Source organism: Epinephelus fuscoguttatus, linkage group LG23 (genome assembly GCF_011397635.1).
Source record: "Epinephelus fuscoguttatus linkage group LG23, E.fuscoguttatus.final_Chr_v1".
Lineage (NCBI taxonomy): Eukaryota > Metazoa > Chordata > Actinopteri > Perciformes > Serranidae > Epinephelus > Epinephelus fuscoguttatus.
This window is the reverse complement of record NC_064774.1, coordinates 34,472,413-34,497,624: the sequence shown is the minus strand read 5'-3', so window position 1 is coordinate 34,497,624 and position 25,212 is coordinate 34,472,413. Positions and strand designations below refer to the sequence as shown.

The 25,212-nt window shown below is 41.3% G+C and overlaps 1 protein-coding gene across 8 annotated transcripts in view; it reads left to right on the top strand.

Annotated features, from left to right (window-relative positions):
* The window catches only part of pde5ab (phosphodiesterase 5A, cGMP-specific, b), a 287,017-nt gene that overhangs the window by 157,555 nt on the left and 104,250 nt on the right, over positions 1–25,212 (top strand). For all 8 annotated transcript variants that reach the window (XM_049568813.1, XM_049568815.1, XM_049568812.1 and 5 more), the window contains one exon: positions 7,600–7,667. In XM_049568813.1, coding sequence (XP_049424770.1) covers positions 7,600–7,667 — 68 coding nt within the window. The remainder of the gene's footprint in view (positions 1–7,599; positions 7,668–25,212) is intronic.

The window sequence follows — 25,212 nt, the reverse complement described above, 5'->3', positions numbered from 1 at the left end:
TTTCAATTAGAATACTTAATTAATTTAAAAACTAGGCTCAGTGAGTGACCCTGACCTGGGGAATGCACTGGTTGCTCTGGTTGTTACTGGTTTGTGAACATTAATTGTTGTTACTGTAACTTGCATTACTGTAATTTAAAGCATTCTCTGGCACATGAATTTCCCTCGGGATGAATAAATTTCTATTGAATTGTATTGAATTGTATTGAGGTGAATGCACAGAGCTTCATAGGCTCTGTTACAGTCCATCCAATTATTATACAATCTGTGTGTGTGTGTGTGTGTGTTTGTCCCTCTCATGACCTCAGAGCTGCCAGACCAGCTGTCTCCGTTTCTTTTATTCTTCTCCTCTCCCCTCTTTCTCTCTTTCCTTATTAAACATTTACTCTGAGATTAGAGACTTTTACTGGCCTTATCTGTCAGACGGCCCTCTGTAAACAGGTGTCAGTGTTAAATGTCTGTAGTTTCTCAAACAGGACCCACAGGTCTGTGGATTTTAACATAACCTTTCCTCTAGAGGAGGATCTTTCCTGTAGCAGGTCAAGTAAATGGCAGTGCTTGTCTTTAACACTCAACCGTACCAACAATAACACAACAGTTTTTAAGATGTCAGTCTGCGTTGGCTCACTTCATTTTACTGCAGTCTGAGGCATCAATTTAGAATCAGTTATGTGTGTGTGTGTGTGTGTGTGTGTGTGTGTGTGTGTGTTAATATCCACAGTATACTGTATGTTGTTATGTCTCCGGTCTAGGGGAACCTAGTAGACAAAACATGATGTGTGACTCCCCCCTCTTCCCATTCCCAAGAAAAGCCAGTTACACAGTTTTTAAACAACAAAGAAGCAGTTTTTTTTCCTTCAGATGTGAGCAGTGCTCAAAACAACAAACAAAAAGATACCAATGGTCCCTAAATTTACCTAACAATAACGAAAAGTGAAACAAAACACAATTTTCTTACCTAAACTTCTACCTTTCAAAACAGGAGAAAAGAACCCAGCAATGCCAAACAAAAAGGGCTTCTCACTCCTACTAATACTGCTTTTAGTGCTCCTATATACAGTGCTTTACAAAATAACACAAGAAAAATCTACTAACAATCCTAAACATAAAGCTGCTAAACAAAACTCTACTCACCTACTCAACATCAATCAAATATCTTTTCTACTGAACCAAGCTTTCAAAATGCACACACTAGTTTGCCAGAATCAAAAGTTTTTGCCTGCAGGTACTTACAAACAAAAGCACAAACACAATCTAAGGCCCAATCCCAAACCACTGCCTACCCACTACCACTTCACTACCGAGTGTCACTCCAAATCAAGTTACACTCGCAGCTGCGGAGGGCACTCCTGATTAAGGGGAAGTGTATGAAAGAGAAGCCAAACCATGGGACGCCCTCGCCACTCTACTGGAAGAAGGAAGCAGATGTAACCATGGATACCGACAGATGCTTTGTGAAAGCAAAATAGAGCAACAGGCTATTAAAAAAAACATTTAAATATTAATTAAAATGAGTTAAATTAAAAAAATTTTTTAATAAGTCAGATAAGAGATACAGTGCAGTGTAATCAAAGTAATTAACTTGTTCATATTTTATAGACACAGTTTACACATTCACAGATGAACTTTATTAATTAATCTGGGCAATCTTACCTCCATCCCTGCTTTGCAGCATTCCTTTTTTTAGCAAAGAGACTCATTTTTAATCCGTAGATCGATTAACTGCTTTGTTTTTTCTTCTGTCCCTGTGAACACATAATTATATATTTTTTAAAAATCATGAAAATAGGATGAGGAATTTTTTTAGTTTTAAATAGTTATTTTAAGCATATGGACATGTAGGTTTTCATCTTTTGACACCAAACATTCTGTGAGTTTGTTTGAGACTGTATAGTCAGTGTGAGGAAAACAAATGTGTGTGTATGATCTAAAATATTTTACCAAGTAGAAAGACGGAACTCTTACATTTGTACGTTGTTTCCTCCATTGTGATGTTGCGCTTCCTGCAGGGCTCATCAGAAGCCTGCACTGATGCACACTCGCTATCTAAGGGCTGAGCAGTCCACTCGCACTCAGCGATAATTGGTTTGGGACGGCCCTTAATATGGCGGAGCTCCGCGTGACCACGCAAACGGAGGAAGAGTGAATAGGGCGAGGGGATAGGGGCCAGTTTGGGATTGGGCCTAAGTACTGGCTTTGCTGGTGGTGGAAAGGTGAAAGGAGGGAAGAGCTTCTTCTTCTTCTTCTTCTCTGCGGTTTAACGGCAGCTTGCATCCTTACCGTTGCATTACCGCCATCTTCTGGAGTTATTTGACTCTTATATTATCCAGTGCCTCATATTCTCCATATCAATCCAGTTCTTTTTAGAACGCATATCAGATACTTTCTGCCTTTCCCAGTCTCACCACACAAAAGTATGTCCTTTAAGCTAGATCCTGTGAGTTCTTCTCTCCTCATCTCCAGCATTTCCTTCCATTCCTCTCTGTATTTGTTGCAGTTAGTAATCACATGTTCCACTGTTTCTGGTGTCTGACAATAGTCACATAATCCATTTACATGTTTTCCTATAATGTGAAGTGTCCCATTCAAGTCACTGTGTCCAATTCTAAGTCTTGTCATCACTGTCTCCTCTCTCCTGTTTCCTCCCCTGCTTCTCCCAGCGCCCACTCTCTTCTGTAGTGCATATAGATGTCTCCCTCTCACCTCCTGCTCCCAGTGCTGCTGCCATTTTTCATTAGTTTTCTTCCATACTATACTCTTTCCTTCCAGTTTTGATAACTTGATCATGATGATATATTTTCTTTTTTAACTGCTTGCTTGGCTATAAAATCAACTATCTCGTTACCCACAATGCCCATATGTTCTGGAACCCAAATAAATTTGACTACTATACCTTGTCTTATTATTCTTGAATGCATTTTCAATATTTCATACAATATGTCTTTTTGATATGTGGAAGTACCTCGCTTTAAACTACACAAAGCAGATGCTGAGTCATTACATATAAGCACATGGTTTGGTCTGGCTTGCTCTACCCACTCTAGCGCAATCACAGTAGCAAACAATTCAACTGTATACACACTTAAATAATTTGACATTCTTTTACCCATTTCCACTCTTCTACTAGGAATTGCAACAGCAGCCCCAGTGCTTCCTGTTGATGGATTTTTTTAACCATCTGTAAATACATGAACATAACCCATATAACTACTTTCTGTATATTTACAGAATTCATATACACAATTCACATTTTTATTTCTTGCTTTAACCTGAAGAGGGAAGAGCTTCTGTCAGCTGAAAATTTAAAAACCCTCTGACTCGCAGTGGGCCAATCCGGTGTCAGCAATTTTCTTCAGCCAGCCCAATCAGCATTCACCACCTGCCTTGCAACACCCAATCACACTTCAACACATGCATACACTCTGAGATGAGGACAGAGAACATCTTACAGATCACTGCAGATCAGCACAAGCACAACCATACCAGAAAGTACTGACCTGGGTCAGAACAATATGTGTGATGTATTTGCAATTTACTGCACATGCGTGAGCATATCTATAAGTGTGTGTACATGAAATAATATGTGATTGCTTGTGAATGCATTGTACATTGTATGTAGCATATTTGCATATTTTGGTGGCATATGCCTGATATTAATGGCATGCTTGCATGCATACTGTATGTGCGCACAGTGTGTGTTTTTGTCAGTTTGTGTTTACATACATGCATAATGCACTGTGTCTGTTTGTGCGGGGATGTGTATGGTGTACATGTAGGAATGTGTGTTTTCTGGGTTGGGGTGTGTGAATGATGTGTTTTCTGGGTCGGCGTGTGTGAATGATGTGTGATAGGGTTTAACATTGGGCTCCTCACTGGGAGTGTTTTGTTCTTGTGAGTTGTTTAACTCTCTCCAGTAGATACTAGAATTGGCAACAGTTGTCCTGAAACAAATTAGGCAGTGTGTTTGAGTGTGTGCACATGTTATGCCAAACTTCACAGTTGTTAAACCACCTACTACCTACCTTTCTATTCTCTCATTTGTTCTTCCTGTCTTTCCAAAACCCATTCTACCCAGTCTATCTTCCTTTTCTTTTCTGCTACTCAAATAGTCTTCAAAAAGAGTTGAAACCATGTGAATTGGTCTCTCTGCCTGGTTTAAAAGCTCTTATAAGTACAAGGATGAATGAATTGGTTAGTTCTTGTCATTGTGCGTAGCTATTCTAATATTTCTACATGTTTCTCAACGGGATTTATCTGTTTAAAAATGGGTTCAGTAATAATGATAATGATAATGATAATAATAATAATAATAATAAACCAGACCACCTATAGGATGACTCATATGAAGTCATATCAAGATCCTATATCTATTTATAAGTCGTCACAGTCTCATTTTTGGATTTAAAAAAAGGTCACTGACAAAAAAAAAAAATTGTCATAGTTTTCATCAACAAAATGAACACTGGTTCAGTTGGTTTGCCATCACCAGTTTGTCAGTCTGGATCTGGAAGTCCCAGAGCATCTTAGCTCAGTCATTCTCACGTGCTGGTGGCGCTAGATGAAAAGTCAGTCAATCAGGAAAGTCATCCCCTGGGGACCATAAATGTGTGTACGAAATTACAAGGCAAACAGTGCAGTAGCTGTAACAGTATATCAGTATGGAACAAAGTTACTACTTTTTTCCAGCTGATCAACACGGGTATCCCAGGAGCCACACTGTTAGCATGGCTGAAACTATTTGGTTATGGTTATAGAAAGATTGCAGTCATTGTTTTTAAAAAAAAGGACTGTTAGTTGCTGACAGGATGCAAAATTGTTTCTTGAGTCAAAGTCATAAGCTTTGTTGATCCACCCTTGAGCCTGCATGAACATCTCATTAAATGATTTTTGTAATAGTCTGACAATGTTATGCTACTTCTACCTTTGCTCCTCAGAGAGGACAATACTTAGACGATCTGCAATCTGCAAATAATGAATGCTTGTCTGCTTGTTTGATCATAGAGCTGTTACATTTGATGCATCTCTGTTTTTCTCTCTTGCTAAAACTCTTCTCTCTGTGCACTGCTCTAGCTACAACTAACACTTAACTCATTAACTCTTCAACTGCCAGGTAGTTCTCTGAGACTTAATAGCTGCTCCCAAAATCTGCACTGTTGGAGAAACTTGCCTCCTTATTTAGCACCACTTGCACTTCTGTTCTGAATACTGTTGCTCCCCTTAAATTGAAAAAGCCGTAGACTGAAGGTTTGCCTTGGCTTAATGACACCTCCAGAGCCCAAAGGAAGGACTGCAGAAAACTATAGTGAAAGTGGGAATGTGATAAGCTTCTACTTTTCTTTGAAATTTTAGAAACAATCTACTAAAATATCAAGAAACAGTTAAAGAAATACTATGCAGGACTTTTCTAAAAAACAATGTATAAACAGAAGTAATGCCCCTCAGTTATCACCTTTGACCTATTAGAAGTGTGTGGCGGTGTATTTTTGTGCAGAGGCTCTGCCTGGATTCTCTAATTATGCCTCAGTGCTGGCAATCGCCATGGCCGGAGGCTTTATGTGTTTGAGTTGTCTGTCCCATTCTCTTGAACACGATATCTCAAAAACCTGTAGAGGGAACTTCTGAACTGAGACCTTGCGTTCATCCTATGAGAGAAAAAGAGAGAGAAAAAATAGAGAAAAAAGGAACAATTTTAGGACAAAACCACAAAGTATGACCTAGAGTGCCTGTTGCGAAATTACATCGGTCACAGATATCAGATAAGTTAAGATACATTTTGCTTATCTTTTCTTTGGAATAATGTAAATTATGCATGACTTTAAACTGAATCAGCTGCAGTCTAGCATTAATTAGCTTAGACAGATCCTCTCCATCCCCTCCTTCCACACCTCCTCAGTCAACTCTACACCAATCTGACTCCCACACAGATTTGATGTGGTTTAATGAGACGACAGTCATGTTAGGAAACATTGACACAAATTTTGAGACAAGATGTTTAGAGCCAGGGTGATGTTTCATCAAAACATAAAAAGAATGTTCCTTTGGTCAGTTTTCAAAGATTTTTAACAAAATGTCTGTCTTTTAAATAACAAAAATGGGTTTGAGGAAGAGAGGAAGTTTCTCAGCAATGTACAGATCTACAATGGTTGTCAGCCCTTTATCCTTCCACAAATTAAATGCTTGGTGAGACTGAGATGGAGTAAAATTATTACTGTAACTGCAACTTGACATGTTTGTGGATGCATATAGTAGCAAGACGTTAATTCTAGTATTCTTCTTATTCTCTATGTTTGGGACGTTCATGTGCTTGTACCCCCACAGTGCTCAGGTGAGGTCAGGGGCAGTTGCACAAAGCATCTTCCTTAAGGTTGCCTTGAGATAAAATCTGTTGTGTAAAACATCCTTGTCTTCTCCATTGAACCTCTGTTACTAAAGTAAGGACAAAAACATAAAGTACCTCTGACTCCATCCTAAATGCAACATGGCTGAGTTTATGGGAAAAAAATGAGAAAAAATAAGGCTTCTCTAGAAGAGCATCCTGCGACCAGGAGAACTCAATTGACATGCTTAATGATGAGCAAATGATTTTGAGCTACAAATTTGACAGGAAGTCAATTAATGATGGTGACCGTCTGGAGTTGGATCACTCAACCTTTCCCAAGCTGCGCTCTTCCAGCCCCTTTACAATTAGTGATTGCTCTGCAGGTTTATACAATGTGAGCAGACTGCATGGGATTGATGTATCTCCAACTGATGCTGATACCTGCATGTGAAAACCCTCTGGGATGTGACCAAGGAACCATTCTTTTGTCCTTCCTTCACATGTACACTTTGACTGATGTTTCTGAAGAATACAAAAAGATAAGCCTGATTTATTTCAATATTCCTGCATGCAAGAAAAGAATTCCATTATCTTGTGTCATCCTGTTATAAACTTCCCCACTTGCCAGAGACCCCAATAAATGTCATAACAATGCCAGATCTCTTTTTTTGTTTAAAACAGCTTTATTACCTTCACCTAGATAGAGCAGGGTGAACTCGTGCCATAGAGTGAAGGTGTGTGTATGTGCATGCAAGGGTAGGGGAGCAAATTTTTCCAAAACCGAGAAGCCTTGTCCATCTTTTAACATCCTGTCCCCACCTCTTAAAAATGGAAAAAGGATCCTTTGCGAGGGTTTGGGAGTGCAGGTCGAGAGAAAACAAGTCCCTATAAGGTGGGGAAAGGCAAAGGAGCGCTGGAATGTCAAAATAAACTCTCCTTCTGGCAAGTCTTAGTGGATAATAGATCAACGTCCCCTTTTTTCATCCTCTGAGATGTGTTTTAGGCTGTGTGCGCTGTACCACTGCTTTACTTGTGCTACTGGGATGTTAGGTTTAGCAATAATGGCTTAATTGGGAGGAATGAGGAAGTTGATATGGCCAGAAAACACACAGACCTGCAGCAAAGCATGGACGAGGAGAATCTAGACTTAACCGACCTGTATTTATTCATGTGTTGCTATCTGATCCTAATAGACAAGCACATGTTGACCACCCAGCAGGTCTTAGCCACATCACTCAGTCTGTCTCAGACAAATGAACTTATTTGTATTCTTCTTGCAGAACTCCTTCTCCAGTGTCTTTCACATGGAATACAAGGAGCTAGGTGAACTCCTAGAAGCCCCGAAAAGGTAAGGCAATGAATCTCTGACAGCCTTGAGCCATACTTCACCAGTTATTAGCATTAATGTTTCCTTGACTTTGCAAACTACATCTTTTCCTCACTCATAGAGGGCCTTCAATGATATCTGTGTAACGCACTTGCACAAGGATTCATTATCATATACTCTCACAGAAGGAGAAGCAGAAAAAGAGGGATGTGGGCAATATTTTGGCAGTAGTAAAGTCTTTTTGTACCCATTCAGTCACTTTGAATTAAAGAGAACAGAAAAAGCAGAACAGCTCAGTCCAGTACTCATAAGTTTGCAGAGCTGATATGTAGCCCAGTGGGATCTTCTTGAGGTAATTCGCCTACTTCACTTGCCAAATACTCTGTTATTTGATTGCCAGCTTTGGGCTCAAAGCTCTTGTTCTCATTAGCTGGGCTCTTTTGGCTCAATATACTGTCTTTAGGATTGATTTGATAGCTCCTCAATCACAACCTGTTTATCATGATTAACTTTTACCGTCAGTCCCAAATGGTCTACAATTGTTCTTTACCTACAGACACCCATGTTTTAGGGTAACATTCAATCTTATTTTATTTGACAGCTGCATTAGTTACATATGTGGAGTAGGACGACTACAGGGGATGGAGATGTGAGGCCAAAAAAGGTTCAGTTTCTGACATTTTGAAAATCTAAAAGAGATGCGAGATTAAATTATTTTATCCCAATTTAAGTTAGCTGAGCGCTAAACTGGGAGCCAGCCACTCGACCGGCAGAAGTTGCCCACTAGACCATGCTCGGCTGAGCTCGACTGTAATCTGTGGCTGTCTCTAGTCTCTAGTGCACCTGCTCTACAGGCCCAATGTAGGGCTGGGTGATATAACGACTATGTGCAATATATCAGTATATTTTCAAGCAAGATATAAATTTAGATAATACCGTATATATTGATATAGGGTCAAGTTGCGTTACATTACATACATACCAGTGTGCATCTCTCCTCTCTCACACTCTCCACACAGCTCCGCTCTACTCACTCACTCACAAGTTCTCCACCAACACCAAGAGAGACACAGAGCTGCTACTCTGTCTAATTTGTCTCTTAATTAGTCTACAGTGTGACATCGGTCTATATGTTGCACACGCTAAATGCTAAATCAGTCTGTGAGATGAATGAAACAACCGCAGCAGCATACAGTATGTACAGTACAGTGCTGTGCTGCATGTGTGGGAAACAGAACTGCTTGATTATGTCAGATGAGCGTTTGTTTGTTAGTTTGTGTGTAAGGTAGATCATAGCACATCGCCATTCCTCTTGGTAGTTGTAGTCTAATGTGTGACATTTAGACAGCGCCTGGATGCAGGAGACAGATGTGTTTAAAAAAATGCAGTGACAACACAGACGTTTCATATACAAGAGACACATATAATATGGACAAAGTGTCTCTCCTTCCCTCCCCCGGCCTCTCTGTTGATGCTATATGCATAAATAACAGTTAAATAACAGCCTAAATAAATAAAAAGATTGAAATCATTTTCCAGCACTAGATTCATTTGAAAAGCCATGGAAAACCACTTTTAACTCACCCCCACAAAGATTTTTAATTGTTCCAAACTACGGTGGATTGAGGCCTACTTTATACTTTTATACTCATGTTATAGTTTTGTGTCCCGTGCTGCAAACCTTTAAACCTCTGTAGCTCCAGTGCTATGTGCTATGTGCTATGGGCGGCAGTAGCTCAGTTCATAGGGACTTGGTTTGGGAACCAGAGGGTCGCCTGTTCGAGTCCCCGTCCGGACCAAATATGGAGAGTTAACTGGTGGCAGGAGAGGTGCCAGTTCACCTCCTGGGCACTGCCGAGGTGCCCTTGAGCTTGGGGTGCCTGACCAAGGCAGCCCCCTCACTCTGACATCTCTCCACTTTGTGTATGTATAAGTCCTGTTTGTGCATGTGTGTGTATTTCAATGACAATTACAAAAACAGTGAAAAAATTGAAAATGATGATGTTTCTTAAACAGCACGACTATCAAAGAGAAGAAAGAAAGAACATAAAAAAAACACAGAAGAGAAATGCAGATAGAGCAGCCAAACCGTGAATCAAATGATATAAGGATTTACAGGCAGGATGAGTCAAGGGTCAGGATGAGAAGAAAAGGATTGGAGGAGGCTACAGCTGCACATCAAGTCGTACTCCAGCCAAGAGGAGCAAAAGCAAATAAACTGTAATCTGATTTAAAATGCAATGAGATAGACCCCCCCCCCCCCAGCTCCTCTCGTCTCCAGGGTGGCGTGGCCTCCCCAGTCAGTTGCTACGCAGCATCTAAAATTCAATCTTAATCTCAGTCCAAGCAACACCATTTGACTCTGTGTGTGCATGTGTGTGAACACTTGTGTTTGCTATGTGATGTAATTCACCAATACATAGGGCCGATACTCGTCTTTCATTAGGTTTTGCCCATGGGCTACCTGAAATAACAGATAAGCTACAGTTTGATGGATTACCTAATTATAGTAGAATTTATGAAAAATACTCCAGGTGTGTGAGAACCCCTCAACTGATCTGAAAGTAATCAGACCAGATCAGATTTCACTTAAGTATGCATGTTCTTCAGATACAACTGCTGTGTAGGTTTCCCACACTGAATAAGAAGCTTCTCCCTCCTGACAAGAATAAAAATCTAGAAGATATTTATCCTATCCTCGATAGCAGAAATAGCGAAACTCACAAATATTGGTCTAAGTTTCAGCTCACAGGTGCTTCAATCAAATCTTCTTGTATCAGGCTGTGAGCAACCATGGCATGTGATGGTATTAATGAGGATACTCAAAGGAGCAGGCAAGAATTCTTATAAGACATTCATTCATCCATCCATTTTCATCCGCTTATCAGAGGCCAGGTCACCAGGGCAGCAGGCTGAGCAAAGCACCCCAGACGTCCCTCTCCTCAGCAACACTTTCCAGCTTCTCCTGGGGGACCCCAAGGAGTTCCCAAGCCAGATGAGATACGTAACTCCTCCAGTGTGTTCTGGGTCTGCCTGGTGGCCTCTGACCAGTTGGACAGGTCCAAAATAACTCTAACAGGGGGCAACCAGGAGGCATCCTGCTCAGATGGCCTAACCACCTCAACTGACCCCTTTTGACTCAAAGGAGCAGCGGCTCTACTCCGAGCTTCCTATGAATGTCTGAGTGTCTGAGCTTACCCTATCTCAAAGGCTGAGGCAGAGGAAAATCATTTCGGCCACTTGTATCCGCAATCTCATTCTTATGAGACAAACAAAACAAAATAAAAAGGCATATGATTTTAAATAATAAAACTCTGGTTTAACCAAAAAAAGTATATTCTAACTTAAGGTCCACTTACTAGCCTATTCAAGAGCTTTCAACCTCATTTCATGGTCTTCATCAGCAGATGGAGTTTGCTTAGTTGTCATAAAGATGGTTCAGTATTTTTCATTCCCAACGGGTCAAATGCCGTCTTTTTGCCAGTGATCTGGCACCCTTGGCAGCAGTTTTCAAATCAGGGGGCAACAACCAAACTCTTTAAAAACTGCTGCTTGTCAGTGGATGTTGGCATCAGATACAGACACACAGAGGCACCTTTTGCAGCAGTACGGTATACACTGGGCTGTGTCAGTTTGTAATGCCAGCCGCAAACAGTCAATGGAGTTACATGACGTAATACATGATGTACATCACATGTTGTGACATTGGCCTCTAGTTTCACAGACTGGGCGAGGTCACCAACTGGGTGTGGCCAGGCGGATTTTGCAAATTTGGTACACTGTGCGCACTGGCATAACTACTCCACTTTCCCACCTCTGTCCCTCCTACCTACGCAAGTCGGAAAGAGGGAGGAGAGAAGGCGTGGAGTGGGTTTTACATAGCCGATTCACATCACACCAATCAAATGAGCCCCTCTCCTCGCCCTTAAATGCGCCGTGCAAAGGCGTAATGAGAGTTCCAGACCAGACGGGCCTGAGTGCAGCCATGGTACCAGCCCTTCCTGGACCTTCAGGTGGGGGGGTTCAGGATGCTGGAGAGGGAGCTGGGCTCTCTAACCTCCCGGGTCCAGAGGTTAGAGGCCCAGCTCCAAGGAGTGGAAGACCGGCTCCAGGGTGTGAGTGACAGGCTGCTCCTGCTGGCCTCAATAGACGGCCACGGTCCCTGCACCCAGGTGGCCTTTAAGGAGGTGGAGGTGTCGCTAACCAGAGGAGAGGAAGAAGTGGGGGGGAGTGGGGATCAATAAATAAAATAAATTGAACATTGAAATAATTTCTTTTGGGTGATTTGTTGTAGCCTATATTTAATGTGATTGAGTAAATTTACACCATAAATGTGTGAATGGATGTACTCCCTTACAGTTCACATAAATGATGGCTTGGGTATCTGGGGCGCGCAACTGTACATGTGTCAGTACCCCAGGGAATCCACATTTCAACAAGGAACCTTGTTTCGTTTCCAGCTGGCTCTCAGGTGTGGATGGAAAAATGATGTGCTCATTTGCATGTCGGACTAGACTAGATGTCACTGCATGTATAGCCGAACTGACAGCTCTCTGACTGATCCCCGCCACCGCGGCCATGGTGTGCTGGAAAGACCCGGTGGCGAAGAAGGTTAGAACCACTGTCACCTTTACAACAACAGGGAGAGCACAGGTGCCACCGGGGTGCGCATCAAAGGCCACGATGCGCGTCACCACCTGGACCACCTCGCGGGGTAGATGTAATTTGTTCCTGTGTAATGAAAAGGAGTACGACATGAAATGACAATTACATTGGACACAGCGGTATTCCAGTCATTATTCGTGTGGCACACCTGCATTCCAGCTCTGTCATGCCCAAATAGGATGTCCTTTGACGGTACACCCTCTCTGCGTAAGTCCTCCTCCTCCTCCTCACAATAATGTACTCCATCTTTGTAGATCACGTTAAGCAAGAACATTTTAACATTTGTACAGGCAATCACATGAAGCACGTAAACCCTTAAGACACTGAACATAACTTAAAATTTGTTGACAGCGTTTCTCTCGTGCACGCGCTCTCTCTTTCTCTCTCGCTGTCTCACTCTGTTTCTTTTCTTTTGACTTTCCTAAGATGACAGATGCTGAATATATACTCCCTATCTGATGCTGTGGCTGTTTGTGGTTGGCTGAGAGGGATGTGAACCCATTAATTTGCAGCTGTGTTAATCAAATCAGGTTGGGTTTCCATTACACATGCCAAACGTGCCAAACGGTGGCAATCCCCTTTGATCTGACATCAGATGTGACGGGACAGTCGATATATAGATACATTTATGTGCTGATTGCCGATAGTTGGATTGAATAGTGTTTTTGTGGGTATTTATTGCATTGTTAATGTGCCTGATATTCTGGAAACCTGCCTGTGAGGTTTTGGTGACGTGTGCGTACTGTCCACCGGTCAGCCAAACTTCCACTTACACCGGCTGTGCTCCGCCTGCACTGACAGTAGACCTGGTTTCAGCTGGCGAGCTTTTAGCGCATCTTCAGTGAAGCCTTTTGGCACGAAACTGTCACTGCGCCAAGCTGGATCTGTCGACGCCTCCCCCTGCTGCGCCGCCACACCCATCTCAGCGCACCTCGGTCTGCCAAACAACTAAACTGAGCATGCCTCGGGTCGCGCTGCTCGAAACTAGCTCTGCACGGGGTTCGCCACCCTGCGCCGCGCCAGGAAACTAGAGGCCATTATGTTAGTAAGTGGTAAATGGACCTGCACCTCTCTAGTATTCCAACCACTTAAAGTGCTTTTACACTACATTTCACATTCACCCATTCACACACACAGCCACATACTGGTGGCCGAGGCTACCATACATGGTGCCACCTGCTACTCAGTAACCATTCACACACTCCTATACACTAATGGAACAACCACCTGGAGCAATTTGGGTTCAGTATCTTGTCCATGGATACTTTGACATGTAGACTGGAGGAGCAGGGGCTCAAACCACCTATCTTCTGATTAGTGGACGACCCGCTCTACTTCCTAGCCACAGCTGTAGCAACTGTACTTATTTTTAACTAAACTAGGATGTTTTTTGGAAACCTAACTCTATTCTAGGCTTGTGCCGGTTTGAAAATTTTCCAACCGGTTTGATTTAAAGCCAAATATCTAACCAAACCGATATATCGAATTATATACCTAATTTTACCACTGGGAGTTGCATTTGAGCTATTTTTCCCAATAAAAGCCCATTATAGATGTAATGCGCTTCCAATCCACTAGGTGGCGGTAATGCTGTATTAACAGCCAATACACACAAGGTTACACAAGAAGAAGAAGACGCAGAGAGAGAGACACCAAGGAACCTTCCACTGACCAAAGAGCATGGATACCAAGAGGCGAAGCTCCGTTGAATTTTTGCCAACAGCCACTAGGGGCGCCATTTTGGACTGTTGAGCTTGGACTGTTGTGCCCAGACAACATGCAAGATGTCAAGGAGAGAGGAGAAAAAAAGTAAAAGAAAACAGTGTACTGCAATTAACTGCAACAACTACCAGTGGAACACCCCGCACCTGGCCTTTCACCGTTTCCCGGAGGATCCCGACAAGTAAGAACTCCTGACGTGTACGTTTTGAAGTGTTTTAATATCAATTTAATATGTCAGTTTTGGAGGGAAGGTAACACACACACACACACACACACACACACACACACACACATATATATATATATATATATATATATATGGCCTCTTGGACCATTTATATCAGAATTGATTACTGCTTTAGCATTAAAATATATCATATTAAAATAGCCTATATCTTATTATTATTATTATTATTATTATTATTGTCCCCTTACTGTACAAACTGTAAATAAATCTTTATTCCTGACTATGTGACATCGCCATTAATGTGTTTCTAGTTAAAATATTGATTTTTTTTTTTTTTTTTTTTTTTAAATTTTTTGGTATTTTGGCTTATGGGGTAATTAAGTTAATCTTCTCATCAGTGGATGTAATATGCCATCTCGGCTGTTTTTCTTCATTTTGTTTTTTTTTTTAAGTCTATATTTTGCTTTACAAAAACGTGAAAAAGCAGCTGTGACCAAGCTATCACGAGGTGAGTAGCATTGTATGCATAATTAATAGCGATATACTTCAGTTTGTCTGTGTGTTTCTGTATGCAAGCGGGTCTGCTGCGGTCTGCTGACAGTCCAAAATGGTGGCGGTAGGACGAAACCATGGGCGAGTCTGTTGCTATGGGGCGTTCTATTGAGCTTCGCCTCTTGGTATCCGTGCTCTTTGCTCCGACTCCGCTCTCTCAGTGGAGACACGGCGGTTGAGAGGGCTGAGCGAGAGGACGTTCCTGTAGTAGTTCCAGCCCCCCAAATAGTACCAGGAACTTCTTCAGTGGAAACGGGTTACTAGGGCAACAAACTGAATGACTGCTGACTCCCTTGCATTTTTCCCCGCCCCCAGTGAAATTTGATCTCTTGCAGCAGCAGCAGCAGCAGACAGCTGAGCGGAGCGGAGCAGAGCTGCGGAGTCCTTCTGAAGCCTCTGAGACAAACTAAACAAAACACTTGTAGGCTCCTCCACTTCATTTATAAACAAACATAAACCTTATTAAGTTGTCATAATGCATGTTACAATGCAAGATAAGTTGAATATAGTCCCTTGACACGCTGCCGATGTGAAAAGCTTTTTTTTTTTTTTTTTATCCGGTTGACGTGAATTAAACCCGGTGGAGCTCTTAAACCGGACCGAACCGAGGCACAAGCCTACTCTATTCCTTTGTTGTCTAAGCATAAGAAAGTAAACCTAAAACTGAAGTGTTTTACCTACGTTGGAAGTTTAATGGAAAAGACTGTATGCATGTGACGAGCAAAAACTGATAATTTCCTGTGAAAAACAGAGGTGTATTTTGAAAGATACAATGCATGTTATGAGCATAAACACACTATAGTTCCGTGTATCAAACTTCTTCTAAAACGACTAAAAAGGACTCGTTTTTCGAATTAATGTTTAAACATGTTTATTTTAAATGCACGTGCAGAAATGCCAGCTTCAGGGTTTCTGTAACGTTTATTTGTTCACTTTTACCGAGTAGGCTACTGACCCCCTATAGACTTCAATTGTATTTGCTAAGCTAAGCCGCAGTACTAACCGCTGAGACCCAGCCACTGGATGTACAGACACAAAAAAGATATCAATCATGTTGTCTCAATATGAAAATGATAGAGAAAGGGCATAACTCCCAAATCATCAGAGTATTCTTTTAATACTGATGTATCTTTGTGTTCTTTGTGTACTGACAACAGCACCGCAAACAATCAGGTTTTATTGACTCTGTGTTTTGCAGTAATACCTGCTCCTGGCAATAATGCAGCAAAGAGACATGAAGTCAGTAAAACCTGATAGAAAACACAGTTTGTGAACCCCCCTTTTTTTGGTAAAACAGATAGACCTGTCAGGACTTGTGAGGTTCCTGTCTTAAAACACAGTTTTCCAAGGTCTGAGCAGTTAAACCCAGCGAATGGATATTCTCCAAATCCAAGATGTTATATCTGTGTATGCATACAGAGGAAAATGGGCGGTTATTAAAATCCCAGCAGTGTCAGGGATGACACAAACCAGATGTCTTATCTTGTGTCATCCTCCATAACCTCACGTTTTTTTTTTGTTTTTTTTTTACAGCTTGCTCTCATGGCTGTCTCTTCCCTATTTAGATCCCAAAACTGACTTGAAATTACAGCTGTGTTTGTGCTGTGTTGTGTTTGGGCTGCGATATGGCAAAACCGGGCAGCTCCAACTGGGCCCTGCAGGAAGCTAGCTTTGACCAGCTGGAACCACAGGAGGCTTTTTATAGTGCATTAACCCAAGGCTGTGGCTTCACAACGACATGGTCTCTTTCACTGAAACTTGAAGTTCAGTCAAGTCATTTGAAGTTAACAAAGTAGGGCGATTAACTCTTTCTGGATCTAGAGTTTGACTGTGGCGTAGTGCTGTCATGGTTTTTAGTGAAGCTGGTTGGCTTTCACGGCTCATTTAAGTCAATCATAGAGAGAGAGAAAGGAAATGTGCATTTTAGTGTGTTTGGGTAATTAAACTCGAGCGCAGATGCACGTGCTGTGCAGCATGTCCATCTGAAGTGTGTGTGTGTGTGTGTGTGTGTGTGAGAAAGAAAGAGAAAAAGAGACAGACAGAGAGAGAAAGAGGGAGAGAGTTGAGACCAATATGGATAGAACACATTGTTGTAATTAGTCTGAAGCCACACACACACACACACACACACACACACACACACACACACACACACACACACACACACACTTATGTCTGCAGAGATGGAAGAAGTATTCAGATCTTTGACTTAGGTAAAAGTACAATGAGATGTTACTAAAGTTAATGTACACAAGTTTTTTCAGCAAAATACACTGAAATGTAGTGAAAGTACAGTGTGCTTCACAGAGAACACTCCTTTCAGAATGTTATATTGATAATACACTGTAATGTTGGATATATGGGGGTTCCAGTTCGAAGGGCTTTGACTTCTTTCTTTTTTTCTTCAGAAATGTTTTTGCAAATTCCCATGAGACAGTGCATCATAGAGACATGAATTTTTCAGCAATAATTGGAAGTTGTGTTCTTCTCAAGAAATATGATACTAATTGGCCTGATGGTCAATAGTTAAGGGCCAAAGATTCCAGTATTTTTTTAAAGGATATGTCCCTCACACCGTAAGTCCAAGTGACTTGAAATCCGGAACACAAGTGTAGGTCTGTGTGCTCTACAAATAACACACAAAAAACTTTTGAATTTTGAATTTTTTGAAAAACACATTTTTGACATCTCCTCCCAAACATTTGGTCTGATTCATACAAAATTTTCTGCAGATCACTACTGGACCAAGCTTATCAAAAGTTGTTTAAAGCTTGGTGCTGTCTCATTGCATTTTGAGGATATTTACAAATTAACTTTAAAAGGGGTCTCGCTCTGCACATAGATAGACCTAAGTCTATAACCATTGGGCCAATCATAACAAAACTTGTAGGATATGTCCATGCAAGTACCTTTAACAATACCCTGAATGTTCCATTCAAATCACCACTTGGGGGTGTTACACATGCAAAATGGTTGTGGCATAACACAAATCAGACTATAAATCAGAAAGTGTTTATTCAATCGTTACAAACCTTGCAGAGTATGTTAATTTCTAATGTCAAACCATGTGTGTAAAATTAATTTGAAATTGGTCAGTAGATGGCACCACCAGTTCCAAACAGGTGCATCGGCCTTTTGCAAAATTTGGCCAGGAATCAATCAGTTTGTTCAAACGTCACCAAACTCAGTGTACTTTTTTAACTAAGCCATTGTAGCATGTCCCCACAATGTTTCTCCAAATTGAAAAATAGAAAGCAACAGTGTTTCCATAGAAGAATATGGCCTGGTAAATTTGTATGTAAATGAATGAGCATCTGTCTGATTGTCAAAAAAATATGTTGTTTATCTTTAATGCAAGTGTCGTAAACTGTCAAAGATCTTGATCCTACCCAGATTTCAAGTTTTAAAAGTCCATGCTGGCTTGAGCCCTGGAATCACTGCTTGCAGCTATATTGTCGTGATTTGTCTTTGGGAGCAAACGTAGGTATTTTACACAGAAATTGTTCGTCTAAGCATTGCATCATATTTTATAAGATCCTGATATGTTTTACTCCTCCACTAGAACTAGTAATTAAAGTTGTTAGAGAAATGTAAAGGAGTAGAAAGTTCAGTATTCCCTTCCAAAATGTAATCAAGTTCCTACTTGACAAGCATATAAAGAAAATACTGGCAAAGCACAAGTACTTTACTATTGTGCTTGAGTGAATGGACTTATTTACATTCAGGCACTACTTTCAGGTTTATTTTCTTCTCCCTAACACACAGCCACCAAAACAGGCATTTTCTATTTGTCATTCTTTCTATCATCCACTAACACACTCTCATATTGTCTCCCTCACTCTCTCTCTCACATACACACAAACACACGCACACACGAACACACACTGTCTCGCCGCAGTACTACAGCCAAAATCCACTGGCTTTTGCCTTGACCTCATGTTATGTTTATATATCCATTTTCCATCATTTATCATGCAGTATTATAGATTACACTGTGGTTGAACTTGGAGTAACTAAAGATAACAAACAGGCTTATTAAGCACTAGCAGACGTGACTGACGGTTTCAGCTTTCAGACCTGAGCCAGGGTGCAGGGTGGACTCAGGTGCAGCTTTCCAGCTGCAGTTCTCTCATTTACCAGCAGATGTTTTATTATTCAGTGCTTTTAGCCTGGAGCTTTAGGAAGCAGGTTTAGGGTTGCGTCGCCTGCTAGATTAAATCCAAGCAGTTGGTGGGCAAAGCTGTGTGAAAGAATAGTCAAAATCAATCTCTGAAAACACAATGAGTCATTTTTAACCTCTTGGTTCCACAGATTGATAACAGGGAAAAGTGGCTCCACATATATTCAGCTCATGACAGCTTTCTAGTTCTTGTTAAAAACACCAGTAAGGTGTTTGTTTGTTTTTTCCCCCCTTTTTTTTCAATCTCAGAATTAGAGTGATTTAGCCAGGAAGTCCAGACTCAAATCTAGAAAGATTTTGAGTCTGGCCCTCACTGATACACTCTTCCTACCCAACGGGCGGCACTAACTGAGGCATATTAAATTCTGCAACTGGATAGCATGATGGCCAATCAGAGCAAAAAACAAGATGACATATTCATTGCACTAAGCCCCATTTGTTTGCCCATCAGTGGGGCTAACTGATATATTATGCTTTTGCCGTATCCCGTCTTCAAAATGGCAAAAACTTCCTTCCTGGAAGCGAAGGCTTCTAGGGCTCCTCTCTTAAGGAAAAAGATAAGTGTAGTTGGCTTAGCGTTTCTTCCAAAGCTAAATGGAATGGACGCCGTCCTTCAGCTGCAGCTGCCATCTTGGCTGTTTACTTTCCGACTCCTATGGCGCAGCGCTGTCTTCATCATGTTACGCCCACCCAGAGCCCGCCTCTGTCAGATAGACTGATCTGATTGGTCTGATGGTGATTCACCGGGCTCTGCTTGTCGAGGGCCAGATCCCAGTGCAGAGCAAATTCTAATTTGCTAGGGGCGGGGCATCTGGATTTCCAGGTTAGCAGTGATTCACAATTTTTGAAAAACCTGTTTTATTGACTGTTTTATACCGTTACTGACTGCTGACTCCTCCTCTTAACCAACCAGTAGGGGACACAAATTTGGCCAAATTTGTCTTGGTTAAATCAACAAGCCTCACCATCTTTTGCAGGACATATTTCAGCCTTCACTGTGGCTCAAAAACTGACATCCATAGAACAGTTTGGTCTTATTTTGAAGTGAAGAATCTGCAGATTCATCCCATACCATTATGATCCCATGTTATAACTAATAAAGTTGAGTACGATAGGAGATGAATAAGTCCCCCGTTTTTGTTATCTTTATCCTCGTCATCCTGGCTGTCATGGCTACAACTCAGTTTTGTTCCATCAGCTGCACAGTGTCATATCATATAAGGGGCCGTATTCAAAAAGCTTCCTACTACAAAGAGTTGCTCCTAGAGACAAAATTCTAAGAAAACTCCTAGAATTGTGACATTTTCTTAGAATTTCCCTTTTAAGTTAAGACTAGGTCCTGGTAAATATAAAAGTTATTCACAGAGCATCTTGGCCCTTCAAAGAGCTCCTAGGGTGGTAAGAGTTTCTTAAGCAGAGGAGAAAATGATGGAAACACAAAGTGGTCTGTTAGAAAAATGCGTAATACCAAGCAATGGGGTCAACCACACCTCTGAGAACCTTCCTAAATCACTCCTAAACTAGGACTCACTTAGGAGCTCAAAATGTTTGTGAATACTGCCCCAGGAGCATTTCATAAATAATGCTGGGGTGCAAACTCATAAGGGGTGAAAAGGGTGACCAACATGTGAACCTCAGAACTTTGGCTAAGGAGCTACTTGTGTTGTAATTGTCAGCAAAATAGTAATGTTAGTAATGTTAAACAAATATTCCCAAAGCCCTAATACAAGTAGAATTTGAAGTAGTATGCTAGCTAACAGTAGACTCTGTTGGGATTCACAGGTCCACAGATGGTTTGTCATTTGGTAAAATCATCACTGATTTCAGGGCTTTTTCCTCTGCATGCTCTTTGTCTTCAAACGGGGAGAGCTGGGTGACGCCCATCTCCACAGAAGGTCTCGCCTCGCACCTCAGTGGGACACAGGTCTCACAACTTGATTGGACAGAACTTTTGCAGTGACATGTGACTCTGTGATGTCACGGGCATCTGTGCAGGGTCTGCTCCCTCCAAGCCTTCTCTCTCTTTTGGCTCCAACCGTGGAGCAGTGCTCTTCTTGCTCCAGGAGCTTCTGCTGTCTGTTTAATGTTGCACGAGAGTGAATGAATAGTCAACCTCTGCTGCGTCAAGAACTCCGAAATCCTTCAGGCATTACCGTTAATTTTGGTTGTTGTTATTAATTTAATTATTAATCAAACTGGCTATCATTTTTCTCTTTATGGGACTGGTGCCCTACAAGGTGATTTAATGTTAATTAAGTCACATTATTTAACGTAATTATTAATAATAATTATTAATTATTTCCGATAGCCAATTAAATCCCAACGTATTTGATGCCTCCGTGTGAAGCCTAACATGTTGACCCCAACATTTATGGTGCCGCCGAGTGAGGTAAATATATGTTGACCCCAACAACTCCATGAACTCTGTAATCAGCTTAAACAAGGTTTGACACCATGGCTAAACAAAAGTGCACTGTCTACTGAAACACAACATTAGTAAGAGAAAATGTAAACGTAAATAACTAATGGATAATGTGACGACAAGCAGTGGTAAATGTTTGCTTTGCAGTGACAAATCCACAGAGGTAATTACCCAACTCTTAGCTTGAAAAGCATTTTAGCATCTTAAAGCTTATTGTTTTGGTTTTAAAACTGTAGCAGTGTCTGTAATAACACAGTAACTCAATAAATGGTCCTTGAAAAAAATATTTTTTCCAGCGGATATCTTAGTTACAAAATGATTGAGCTAGCAAAGCAGTTTTGTGTTGCTATGTGTGGCATTTATTCAGTTTTGGGAAATCACCATGTCTAGAAAGCATCAGTTGCTGCAGCTGACAGGGACAGCTAACAGCAGCAGCAAAGCTAACATCAGGACGTCATCTGTTAAAAGCCTCCCGTTGTCGGATACGACATGAAACTACTCCAGTTAGCTCAATCATGTTGTAACTAAGACATCCGCTGGAAAAAATATTTTTTTCACTGACTATATTGAGTTATTGAGTTATTACAGAGACCGCTAACGGCTAACGGTTAGCCCAGCTAATCTACGATAACCAAGCGCAGTTGGGGATACTCGTCTTTGATTGGCGGTTCTCCATCGTCTTTGATTGGGCTACGGGGGACAACGCCTGCTTAGGAGACCGGAAATGTATGCCATTTCATACAATGGGAGTATATTGTAACTGGGCCATCTTGTTATAATACAGTGTCTTTGCTTTGAGTCAAGTGGGCGTTTGTGCCAAATTAGAAAAAAAATCCTTTAGGGTGTTATTCAGAAATTACTTTTATGAGCATGAGACAGACAAGGTCACCTTGACCTTTGACCTATGACCACCAAAATCTAATCAGTTTATTGTTGAATACAGGAGTTAATCTGAGAGACAGTGGAGCACAAAGGCTCCGGAGAAGAAGCCGAGTTAGTGACATCCAGAATGGCCGAGTTAGCAAGATGCAGTAATAGAATACGAGAGAGAGGGAGAGAGAGAGAGAGAGAGAGAGAGAGAGAGAGAGAGAGAAGGAGAGAAGGTGCCCGGTGTATTATAGGGGGGTCCTCGGCAGACTAGGCCTAAGTCAGCCTAACTAGGGGCTGGTATAGGGCAAGCCTGAGCCAGCCCTAACTATAAGCTTTATCAAAGAGGAAAGTCTTAAGTCTAGTCTTAAATGTGGAGACGGTGTCTGCCTCCCGGACCGTAACAGGAAGATGATTCCACAGGAGAGGAGCCTGATAGCTGAAGGCTCTGGCTCCTGATCTACTTTTGGAGACGTTAGGGACCACAAGTAACCCTGCGTTCTCAGAGCGCATTGTTCTGGTGGGATAATTCTGGATTTTACAGGGAGCCAGTGCAGAGAAACTAAAACAGGAGAAATATGATCTTGTTTCTTAGTTCCTGTTAGTACACGTGCTGCTGCATTCTGGATTAGCTGGAGAGTTTTTAAGGACTTACTAGAGCTACCTGATAATAGAGAGTTACAGTAATCCAGCCTAGAGGTAACAAAAGCGTGGACCAATTTTTCTGCATCTTTTTGGGTCAGGATAGGCCTAATTTTTGCAATATTACGCAGATGAAAAAATGCAGTCCGCGAGGTTTGTTTTAAATGAGAATTAAAAGACAAATCTTGATCAAATATTACTCCGAGGTTTCTTACGGTAGTGCTAGAGGCCAGAGCAATGCCATCTAGAGAAACTATGTCATCAGATAAAGAGTCTCTGAGTTGTTTGGGGCCAACAACAATAACTTCAGTTTTGTCTGAATTTAACATCAGGAAATTGGTGCTCATCCAAGTTTTTATGTCTTTAAGGCAGTTATGGAGTTTAGTTAATTGATTAGTTTCTTCTGGCTTCATCGATAAATACAACTGAGTATCATCCGCATAACAATGGAAATTTATAGATTTCTAATTATGTTACCTAAAGGAAGCATATATAGAGTAAATAGGATTGGTCCGAGCACAGAACTCATGGAACTCCAAAACAAACTTTGGTACGTAAGGATGATTCATTATGAACGTCAACAAACTGAAAACGATCAGATAAATAAGATTTAAACCAGCTTAGTGGAGAACCTTTTAGGCCAATTAAGTGATCCAGTCTCTGCAGTAGAATTTGATGGTCAATTGTGTCAAACGCCGCACTAAGATCTAATAAAACAAGTACAGAGACAAGTCCTTTGTCTGAAGCAATCAGAAGTTCATTTGTAATTTTAACTAGTGCTGTCTCAGTGCTACGATGCACTCTAAATCCTGACTGAAATTCCTCAAATAAATTATTATCATGGAGAAAATCACACAGCTGGTCTGCGACTACTTTCTCAAGGATCTTTGACATAAAAGGAAGATTAGATATTGGTCTATAGTTGGCTAACACCTCTGGGTCCAGGGTGGGCTTTTTTAGTAGAGGTTTAATTACAGCTACCTTAAAGACTGTGGTACATAGCCTGTTAATAAGGATATATTGATCATATCTAATATAAGAGTGTTAACTAAAGGTAAGACCTCCGTAAGTAGCCTAGTTGGGATGGGGTCTAAGAGACACGTTGATGATTTAGATGAAGAAATCACTGCGGTCAATTCTTTAAGAGAAATTGGGCAGAAGCAATCTAAATATATATTAGGTCTTACAGCTGTGTTTGAGGTTAGATAGGTACTATCTGAGGACGGGAGGTCATGAATTTTGCCTCTAATAGTCAGGATTTTGTCATTAAAAAAGCTCATAAAATCATTACTGCTAAGGGCTAAAGGAATACAAGGCTCAATAGAGCTGTGACTCTCAGTCAGCCTGGCTACAGTGCTGAAAAGAAACCTGGGGTTGTTCTTATTGTCTTCTATTAATGCTGAGTAATAGTTTGCACTGGCATTGCGGAGGCCCCTCTTATAAGTTTTGAGACTGTCTGTCCAGATTAAACGAGATTCTTCCAGTTTGGTTAATCGCCATTTCCTTTCAAATTTTCGCGATATTTGTTTTTCAATTCAAATTCAATTGTGCCAAATGTGAAGACATTCCCTCAAGGCATTCTTGAGATAACACATTCACAAATTCAAATAAACACAAGAAGTTTGTGCTCTAGAGAAAGGATCAGCACTCGGTGAATAACGTCCTAAACCCTATGATAAGCTATTGTGGCAAGGCTTAACTATACAGACCAGTGAGCAGTGATAACTAACATGTCTTTGGGGTCATCAGGTGGGAACCTCCTTTCACAAGTGTTTCGTCTAGTTGGTCCTACGACACCTCCAGGAGACTAGACAGTGATCTCTGGTGTCCCAAAGACACTCCCCTAATGCCAGGTCTCACTGCTCCCAGCACCAACCCAACAACCTCCTTTACCTTACTTACACATGGCTTTCTCAGCCCAAACAGCACTGCCACCTTCAACAAACCCAGGCTCCGTACATGCAAGCTCCAGGTAAAGACAGTGCTGATACTACCTTTCCTAGCACATTCACCATACTCTATTTCACATGCTACATAGCATAACTCCAATATAAGCTAAAGTTAAAGGAGATAGATAATCTCAGGATCAGCAAACACACTCACCTTGCAGCATGGTCTCAAACAAAAGGGATTCAAATAGGCCACTCCCACACTCAAATAACCTTCCTCTTCTTATGTACCCTCCTTAGTAGTTCCCCCTGCTGGCCCCCAACTGACATTATTTTTTCTCTTCCAGATCCACTGACTTGCTCTGGCTGCTTCATCTGAAATTTCCTTCACTGTCTTTCTCAAACTCTGTCCCCGCACTCTGAGTTCCCCCTGGAGCAAG